Source organism: Protobothrops mucrosquamatus, unplaced genomic scaffold (genome assembly GCF_001527695.2).
Source record: "Protobothrops mucrosquamatus isolate PMUCROS unplaced genomic scaffold, P.Mucros_1.0 scaffold3532, whole genome shotgun sequence".
NCBI lineage: Eukaryota > Metazoa > Chordata > Lepidosauria > Squamata > Viperidae > Protobothrops > Protobothrops mucrosquamatus.
In genome coordinates, this window is record NW_015389501.1 from 111,053 (window position 1) to 121,557 (window position 10,505).

At 42.8% G+C, this 10,505-nt stretch overlaps 1 protein-coding gene across 1 annotated transcript in view; it reads right to left on the reverse strand.

Moving 5' to 3' along the window:
* CCDC158 (coiled-coil domain containing 158) overlaps nt 1-9,901 on the reverse strand; it is an 11,446-nt gene extending 1,545 nt beyond the window's left edge. The window contains exons 1-6 of the mRNA XM_015827153.1: nt 9,852-9,901; nt 8,315-8,374; nt 7,114-7,178; nt 5,982-6,179; nt 3,281-3,304; nt 306-407 (exon numbers count right to left, since the gene is read on the reverse strand). Of these exons, the coding sequence (XP_015682639.1) occupies nt 306-407; nt 3,281-3,304; nt 5,982-6,179; nt 7,114-7,178; nt 8,315-8,374; nt 9,852-9,901 (499 nt within the window). The remainder of the gene's footprint in view (nt 1-305; nt 408-3,280; nt 3,305-5,981; nt 6,180-7,113; nt 7,179-8,314; nt 8,375-9,851) is intronic.
* Nucleotides 9,902-10,505: the final 604 nt, after the last annotated feature.

Consider the following 10,505-nt stretch of genomic DNA (forward strand, 5'->3'; position numbering starts at 1 on the left):
GCTGGGTGACTTTGGGCCAATCACCAGGAGACTGTGAGTTCTAGTCCCACCTTAGGCATGAAAGCCGGCTGGGTGACTTTGGGCCAATCACCAGGAGACGGTGAGTTCCAGTCCCGCCTTAGGCATGAAAGCCGGCTGGGTGACTTTGGGCCAATCACCAGGAGATGGTGAGTTCTAGTCCTGCCTTGGTCCAATCAACTTGTTTTAAGAAATCCTCAAGGTGATTTCCTGCGTCACAGTACCAAAAGGACCTTACAACGTCGTAAATGTGCAAGGACAAAGCAAAGCAAAGCAATTTCTCCTACCTTGGTTTTTTAACTGCATTGTTTCCACAAGGTTTTGTAGATTCTCCATCTTGTTCTGTAATTTCCTGCAAGCGCTTCCACTGGATTCCCCCGTCTGAATCGCTAGGGACAAAATAGCCAGTCATGATTGTAAACCAGTGCTGCCCAATGTTTCCGGCTTTGTGGACCGGTGGGGAGATGGAGGGGGGGAAGGGGTGAGAGGGAATGGTTCTGCGTTAGCGGCCGGCAAGCAGAAGTGTGAGCACAGCTCCATTTGCGTGAGCGGGATGCACCTGCGTCTGCAGCTCATTTTAAAGGGAGCATGCGTGTGCTCTTGCCCGCTGCTTGTGCAAGTGATGATACATGTGCGCTCGCCGGCCGTTTCCAAGGCCTGGTTGCAAACCCCCCACCGCCCACTAGTGGGCCGTGGGCCGCAGGTTGGGGACCCTTGATGTAAACTGTCAGAGATATAAAAAGCACACACATCCACAGCCAGGACTGCCTGTGGTAAAGGCAAAAGCCCAAGTCAGCTGAAACAATTGTAGTTGTGTTGATCTACATAACATTACATTAACATTGACAAAGTCCTGGTTTTTTCAGAGCCCAACTAGATTGCTGGGACTGGCAGAGCTGGTCAGATTTCTACCCATAGAAACAAAGTTAATGGATTTAGAATTCGTAATCCTTGACTTATGACCACAGTAGGGGTCAGAATTTCCACTGCTAAACAAGGCAGTTGTTAAGTGAGCCACACCTGATTTTACTACCTTTTTTACCAAAGTTGTTGTGAACTTTTATTCACAGTTAAGCGAGTAAGTATTAAGTGAATCATTACAGGTGTTAAGTGAATCTATTCTATTTTCTATTCTATTCTATTCTATTCTATTCTATTCTATTCTATTCTATTCTATTCTATTCTATTCCTATTCCTATTCCTATTCCTATTCCTATTCCTATTCCTATTCCGTTCCATTATTCTGTTCTGTTCTGCTCCATTCTGTTCCATTCCAATCCAATTTCCGTTGTTCTGTTCTGTTCCGTTCCAGTTCCAGTTCCAGTTCCCTTCCCTTCCCTTCCCTTCCCTTCTCTTCTCTTCTCTTCTCTCCTCTCCTGTTCCAATCCAATTTCTATTCTGTTCCGTTCCATTCCAATCCAATTCCTGTTCTGTTCCGTTCCATTCTGTTCTGTTCCAATCCAATTCCTGTTCTGTTCTGTTTCGTTCCAGTTCCAGTTCCAATTCCAGTTCCATTTCATTCCATTCCATTCTAACTGAAGAACAACCTTCATTGTCCTTACCAGCAAGAACTGTGAAATGCAAGTAGCCCTCAACTTACGACCACAACTGTTAAGTGAGTTGTACTCAATTTTATGACCTTTTTGCCACGGTTGTCATCAAGCAAATCGCACGGTCATTAAGTGAATCCAGCTTCCCCCCCCCCACTGACTTTGCTTTGCTTCCACCCTCATAAATGCATGCGGGTTGCCAAGGTCCTGAATTTTAACCCTGGGAACGCTACCACGGCTGTAAGCACGAACACCAGTTCTAAATCATTTCTTTTTAATGCCATCGTAATTTTGAAAGGTCTCTAAACAAAGGGTTGTAAACTGAGGACTATTTATTATGCATTGCTCTTTCTGTGAAAAAGATATGTGAATTATTTCCACCAGCTCTTTGAGGACTGAGGATGCTTCATGTTATCAGGGGTAGGCAACCTTGGCTCTTTTATGACTCGTGGACTTCAACTCCCAGAATCCCTGAGCCAGCCATGCTGAGGGGAAAGGGAGAGTTTTCCAAGCTAAACCATGCTGGCTGGGGAATTCTGGGAGTTGAAGTCCACCCGTCTTCAAGCTGCCACAGTTGAGAAACACTAATGTAGACAGAATCTGTGTCAGTGATGTAGCTTGGAGCTGCCCTTATCCTGTGTACTTTGGTCCCAAATTTGCTTGGGTTGGTTTTTTTTTTAACCAAAGAACATAAGCAAAACAACTATGTTTACATGAAGGTAAACAAAATATTTTCAACTTGAACCCATGTGGAACACTGGGCGGCCCCAAAGGATCAGATTTGCATGAAATAGGAGCCAACGGACTTGTTCAAATTTCCCGGGAGCAAACAGATAAATTGCATGCCGAAACAACTCAACGCAAAGATAGTTTTTTTCCCCACCCCCATTGCTAATAAATGTGAAAAGTGGAGTTTAGCCATCAGCTCACTCGATGGTTTCCTCTTCCCTTTCAGCTTTTACCCTAATCCCTAATCTTTAGTGACAGAATAAAGATATCCGCTTATCTTTCAGGAATAATTGTGCCCAAATCCTTGAAATGTTTTGTTTGTGGAGGAAAAAAACACACAAAAAAAGAGGATCACGTTCTCCATAAAGGATCCCTGTCATTAAAGAAGAGGGATGAATTTAAGAAGGAGTTTACACTTAGTGGCAAGAAAAAAAATGTAGATTAGTAGTAGTCCTCGGACTTACAACCATTTGTTTAGTGACCGGAGTTACAACAGCACTGAAAAAAGTAATATGCCCATTTTTCACACTTACGACGGTTACAGCATTCCCTGCGGTCATGTGATCAAAATTCAGATGTTTGGCAACTGACTCACATTTATGACGGTTGCAGTGTCCCAGGGTCATGTGATCCCTTTTGCGACCTTCTGACAAGCAAAGTCAATGGGGGAAGCCGGATTCACTTAACCATGTTACTAACTTAACAATTGCAGTGATTCACTTAACAGCTGTGTTAAGAAAGGTCATAAAATGGGACAAAACTCCCTTGACAACTGTCTCTCTTAGCAACAGCAATTGAGGACTACCTGTATTTTGTTTGACTTGTTGTGTTGAACCAACCCGGACTACACAAATGTTTATTTTCTCATTATTTCTGTGCATCAGGAAAGAAAAAAAAATGCCTGTTTTTCAGTACAGAAACAGGCTTATCAATCAACAGCAATGCAATGGGAAGTTGAGGGAAAAAATTACAATTATACTTACAGGTAGAGGTGGTGAAAGAAACACCTGTTCGAAAAGAAAAACACACAATGTGATGTTTCCATTGACAGAACCCCCCCCCCCCCATATTCACAGCACTAAAAATTGCTTCTTCATTTTATGAATTCTTTTTTTTTAAAGAACATTTTATTGATTTTCTAGTTTTACATTTACATTTTTAAAAAGCAACGGGGAGGCTGAGTTAATCGATAATTCAATAACATACGTGTCTTTAATACAGATCTCAAAACTATTACATTAAACATTTCCTCTCTTTTCCCCTTAGTATTTATTGTCTCATATTTAAACTAATACAATTCTTATTATATCGATTAAATAAAAATAACTTTTCTAACATTTATCAATAACTTTTAGTTTATACATATCCTAGTTATTTTAACATTCCATCTTTATAGACAATCAATGTCCAAATTAGTTTTTCCCAATGTTTAGTTTCCCATTAATATTTAAATTTAAGATTTAATATTTATAATTTCCAAGTTTTAAGTAACCCCAATTCTCTTTATCACAATTCATCACAAGATCTAATGTTCAAGATACACGTCTTATCTATTTGAATTCTCACCATCTTACATCAACTAATTAATAATACGATATAACAGTCTTATTTTCTGTTAATTTCCAAATATCTTAAATTTAGTAACCAAAATTTCTCTTATTTCAACATTTATTACTTCCTCTCTTTTTCTCTTGATATCTACTATCTCATATTTAAGCTAATAGTTCTTATTATTACAGCTAAGTAAAAACATATTTATTACATTCATCAATAGATTTTTAGCTTATATATATATCTTAATTACCTTTACATTTAATTCTCTCTATGAATTCTTATGCATGCTAATTATACCCTGGTATATAAACCAATCTTTTTCAAATTTGGCAGCTTTAAGACTTGTAGACTTCAACTCCCAGAATTCCACACACACCCCTGGCACAACAATCAAATCAGCCACTTGATGGGCTCCATGTCACTCTGGGGTCCCAGGCTTGTTGGCAAAAAGGTGTCTTCAGGGTCTTTTGAAAGAGTGTCAAAGTGGGGGCCAACCTTATTTCTGCAGGGCTGATGTTCCACAGGGAAGGAGCCACCACAGAGAAGACCCTTCTTCTTGGTCCCACTCAATGGATCCGTAACAGTCCCTACCTCCCTAATCTGGTGGGTCAGGTAGATATAACTGGGAAAGGACTGTCCTTCAAATAACCTGGCTTGTCACCTTCAACCTGCTGGTTGAAGGGGACAACCAGCATCTTGAATTAGACCTGGAAGCAAATTGGCAGCCAATGCAGCTCTCTCAAGTGAGGGGGCACGTGTATAAATCCAGACTTTCACAAAACCATACATACCGTTTGCCACATTTTGAACCACCTGCAGCTTCCGGATACTTTTCTTAGGGTTTGCTTTGCTAGGAAGAGCTGGTTGTGTCCTTCTGAAGCAAAAGATCCTTTATGACAGTGATGGCGAACCTTTTAGAGACCGAGTGCCCAAACTGCAACCCAAAACCCACTTATGTATCGTCGGGTTCCGGGTGGGCGTGGCCCATTGGGTGGATGTGGCCCATTGGGTGGGTGTGGCCCATTGGGTGGATGTGGCCCATTGGGTGGGCGTGGCTACAGTGGTAACGGTAGACTGGGTGGGACTAAAAAGTTCAATCAATCAATTCCAACTTTGCGAGATCTTTTTTTTCCCCGCGAGAAGTTGAAATTGATTGATTGATTGAACCTTTTTTTTTTTTTTTGCACATGGCGGCGGAGGCCTAAAGCGAAAAGGTTTTACAAAACCCAGCTAAAGGCCGAGGACTGGGGTGACGGTGCGGGTGCCCACAGAGAGGGCTCTGCGTGCCGCCTGTGGCACACGTGCCATAGGTTCGCCACCACGGCTTTATGATTACTTTCTACTTACTTGTCCCAAAGGTGCTTTTTCAGGAGGCAACTGGACTTTCTGGGTATTTTTTGAAGACGTTTCGCTTCTCATCCCAGAAGCTTCTTCAGTTCTGACTGGATGGTGGGGAATGGAAGGATTTATGCTCCTTGCAGACAGCTGGTCATTTGCATTTTTTTAGAGAGTTGATAAGACCACCTGGAGGTTTACCGGTGTCCTCAGGGTCACCTGAGTGGTGCAAATGAGTGTGGAGCCTTCTTGGAACTGCTGAAAGGACCGTGTTGTGGACTGGAGTTAGATGATGTCATATCCCTCCCCATCTGTTGAGAGAGGGCTTTTCAGTTTTGACATAGATGGCCTTTTTCTCCCCTCTTTCAAAGCAGTGGTCCTCTCTGTCCAAAATGTGGACTTTGTTGTCTTCAAAAGAGTAAACTTCCAAGTGGCCTCAATGACTCTCTAAAACAGGGGTGTCAAATTCGCCATGTCACGTGACATATCGTGACGTATCGCGACTTTTTTCCCATCGCCGGAGCTGGAGTGGGCCTGATTTCGGCATGACGCTTCCAGCCCGCGGGCCAGGAATTTGACACCCCTGCTCCAAAAGAATGCAAATGACCAGCTGTCTGCAAGGAATATAGATCATTCCATTCCCTACCGTCCAGTCAGAGCTGAAGAAGCTTCTTGGATGAGAAGCGAAACTTCTTCAAAGAAAAACAAGGAAGTCCAATTGACTCTTGGAAAAAGCACCTTTGGGACAACCATGCCCTGGATGACTGAGAATCTCCATAGACATTTTCCACTTACTTCGACTAGTGGTTGCAGTTGTGGCTTCTGGGGAGTTGTTCTTCTTCAGACTGGACCGTCGTTCCAAGGAAGGTACAGGAGCTGCCTTAAGGTCATCCAAAGGAGCAGTTAGCAAGGAATGCACAGGAGACCTATCTTTGTATCGATCCTCTAAGGATGGTTTCTTTGAACAGGTGTAGCGAGCAGAGATTTGGGACACTAAACGTAGCAAAGACAATGTAGGTTAAAAAGGAATGCTTCAAGGGACCCCAAGTTTTTTTCTCTTCCTTTTCTTACAAACATGAACCATCATTTCCTATGTTGTAGTTCCATAAGAGAAGTTTCAACTAAACCAGGGGTCTGCAACCTTAAACACTCTAAGAGCCACTTGGACCCGTTTCCCAGAGAAAAGAAAACATTGGGAGCCGCAAAACGTGCGCGTACACGCAAGCCGTAGGGAGCTTGATTGAAGAGTTTAATTAAAAAGAAATAGAGGCTGGTGTGCATGAGTTCTCTCTCTTTCTCTCCCTCCCTCCCTCCCTCTCTCTCTCTTTCTCCTCCCCCCCTCTCTCCCTCTCTCCGATCTTCTGTTCACCTGGCAAGCTGGCTTCAGGCTGTTCTCCAACAAGCTGACACACATTGTTATTGGGTTGGCTCTCTCCTGCCCTTCCTGCTTCCTGCTTCCTGCAGAGATGCAGCAAAGGGAGGAGCCCCGCCCAATAAGCTCGTCAGCTTGTTGGAGAATGTGAGGCCACTCTCTTTTTTACACACACACACACACAGAGAGAGAGAGAGAGAGAGAGAGAGAGAGAGAGAGAGAGAGAGAGAAGGGAAGCAGGGAAGCGCAAGTGCCTCTTTCTGTCTCTCTCTCTGCAAATGGCGGAGGAAGACTGTGAGCCGCAGGAGAAGGCTCAAAGAGCCACATGCGGCTCCGGAGCCGCGGGTTACCGACCCGTGAACTAAACAGATCTCCCAGGGCAGAATGGGACAACACACCACGATCAACCAGGCACGGCCATCTCACCCTGACCATCTCGTTTAAATAAGTGCGAGCTCTGGTTTCAAGGATCAACATTTTCCTGCCGGGTCTGCATTCATATTATTAATCATCTTAGGCCCTCCCTTGTTTAATGCCCAAGAAGAAGCTCACCACCTGATGTAAAAGGGAAAGTTGATTCCTGATCTTCAAGATCCGCAGTACGTAAGTTCAATGCATCCCTATGAATAAAAGAAAAAAGGAAAGCAGGTTACCTCTCTATTACTCAAGAGTCACGTAGAAGATCAGGAATCTGACCTTACATTAGAAGAGAACAGAATAACAGAATTGGAAGGGACCTTGGAGGTCTTCTAGTCCAACCCTCTGCTCAGGCAGGAAACCCTATATCATTTCGGACAAATGGCTGTCCAGTCTCTTCTTTAAAACTTCCAGTGTTGGAGCATTCACCACTTCTGGAGGCAGGTTGTTCCACTGGTTAATTGTTCTAACTGTCAGGAAATTTCTCCTTAGTTCCAGGTTGCTTCTCTCCTTGATGAGTTTCCATCCGTTGCTTCTTGTCCTGCCTTCAGGCGCCTTGGAAAATAGCTTGACTCCCTCTTCTATGTGGCAACCTCTGAGATATTGGAACACTATCATGTCACCCCTTCTCTTCATTAAACTAGACATACCCAATTCCTGCAACCGTTCCTTATATGTTTTAGCCTCCAGTCTCCTAATCATCTTTGTTGTTCTTTTCTGCATTCTTTCTAGAGTCTCAACATCTTTTTTACATCGTGGTGACCAAGACTCAGTCTCCAGATAACAGACTCAAAGTCACCCAATTGGCTTTCACGCTTAAGGCAGGACTAGAATTCACAGTCTCCTGGTGAAGGCTCAGTCACCCAGTTGGCTTTCACGTCTAAGTCAAGACTAGAAATCAAAGTCCCCTGGGATTGTCTCAAAATCACCCAGTCAGATTTCATGCTGAGGTGGGGACTAGAAGTCACAGTCTTCTAGATTCTAGCCTGGTTCCTTAAGCTTAAGCAAAAGAGAAGGCCACTTCTGTTGAAAAAAAACCCCGGTCTTTTCTGTCTGAAATATGTGTCTGAAGATCTTAAAGCAGAATCCAAGTAGGTACTTTGGTAAACAGACTTGCTTTAATCAGTGGAACTGGCAATATTTTTTTCTTCCTCCTCCTGAAGGCCACACAAATACTCAACGTTTGCGGTGGAGAATTAGACGGACTGTTCGAAAAAAGATCTGGAAAGCGGTGGAGCTGGACATGCCATTCCACAGATGGCCTTGTTAGAATTCTACTCTTAACGACAAGGTGATCCCTTCGCCGTATTGAAGGACCAAGCTAAGCATCACTTCTCACCTGCTAAATGTTTCTTGCCCCCTGGTCCTCTCCGAAGGTAAGTCTCTGACGGCAGCGTCCCTGTATCGAGAGACAGAACTCTGTGAAAATCATCAAGGAACGTTGATTATTGATGAAATAAATGTATGATAATGAGGACAAAGCAATCAAAGAACCTCCTTTGGGAAAAACAAGGATGTTCATGGAATCCCAGGACCGGTCCGTTTTTTTTGGTATAAAATATGAACCAAACCAAGCCAATTTCTGAGAAAAATCATGTTTATGATCTCTTTGACCAAGACAGTTTTCGTTCCCTAATTATTTCTTTAACTAGCAGGGACCAGACACTGAAAGCACTGTCATTGCTTCCAACACATCAGCCAGTAATTGGGGGAGGGAGGGAGACAAAAAAAAAAGGATTTCTGAATTTTCTATTCTAGAATAGAACAGACTTGCTGGAGCATTTTAGAGGGTTTTTTGTTGTTGTTGTTGTTCACCTGGGGATTGATGCTTCTGTAAAATGGAACATTTTGGGGGGAAAACAACATTTCTGGAACAAGCTTTCCTTTCATTGTGGGAGAAATTCCTATCATGTTAGAAACTGCGTAAGACGTTTCTGTAACTGCTAGAAAAGAGTATTTGAAGCTCAGGGTTGAACTGTGGGGTCCTTGGTGTTCTCTGAGCTTGGTGGTTTTCTTGCAGATGTTGCATTACCAGACTAGGTAACATCATCAGTGCTAGTCACATAGTATATGTGACTGTAATCTTAATGCAGGACAAATGAAGGCTGTTTTTTAATTGTCTCCATAACTGCATTCTGGATAGGCCAGGGGTAGGTAACCTTGGCTCTTTTATGACTCGTGGACTTCAACTCCCAGAATTCCTGAGCCAGCATGGCTCAGCTTGGAAACCTCTTCCTTTCCCCTCAGCGTGGCTGGCTCAGGAATTCTGGGAGTTGAAGTCCACGGGTCATAAAAGAGACAAGGTTGCCTACCCCTGGGATAGGCCATTAATGTTCAAAGATGTTTGGCACTCCTTAAAAGTACTTTAAAAATATGCTAGAAATGCAAAAAAAAAAAAAAAAAAAGTGCCACATTCTTCCATCTGGCCCAATCACAACATTTTGATATTCCAGGTCAAAATTTCAGCGCGCCTCACCTGCAGGGGTCATGTGATCTTCTGCCAATGCTTTCGCTGCTAGGAAAGTCTCTGGATGGGGGGTAAAAATGCAAATACCACGTAATACATCATATTATTTACACAGTTTGGGTAGTCATAACTGTCTTATACAAAGTGGGTTCCTGATTGGGAAAAGAGACATAGCTGGGTAGTTGCTTCATTATAATCTATTGTACCAGTCTGTAGGTTAGCAGAAAAGGAAGCTGACATACACAGGGCTGCCTCAGTGGCCAAACCGTAATCTGCTCTGAAACAAGACTGACTTCTGGTCCTATTCTTACGGTTTTAAAGCGGGACAAGTGAAGGAAAGTGATTGGTGGATTCCTTCGGCTTTGTTTGCCCTTCCACCAAAATCAGCCAATAGTGGGACAAAACCCACCAGTCAATCATTCTCCTTTGCATGGCATAGAGATGGGAAAGGATAGACATGCACGTTGAACAACAAGTTTAGCCACCTCTCAAATTGTCCAACAAACTGGTGGCAGACGGGGAGGCGATCACTGGCCGTGATCTGTCAGGGTTTTTATTTATTTATTTTTTTATATTTACTGAATTAAAAAAAAACATGCAAACAAAAGAGGCGAGAAGAAAGAGAACCAAAAAAAGATAGAAAAAAATCAGGTAGGAAGCAAGAAAAAAAAACAAGTAAAGGAAGAAGAAGTAGAATGACCTCTGACTTTCTTTGGTACTGATATAAATAATAAAAAAAACTACATTCAGTTCTTCCTCTAAAATTAACAAGAGTCTACATTATTGCTGTAATCCCATAGGATTCGAACGATCAAATCCCCAAATCAAAAATTCATTTCTCTCAGTTTCTCACAAAAAAAAGTCCAAAATTGCTTTCCAAGTCGAGGTAAAATTGGTCAAGGTCTTGTCTTTTAGTCAAAGCTGTCAGTTTTACCATCTCCGCCAACTTCTTCAGCTTAACCATCCATTTTTCAAGGCAGTTTATTTGTAAATCCTTCCGCCTTTGTGCGTATCGAAGTCTCCCTGCGGTTATCACACAGGTAGTCCTCAACTTACAACCAGA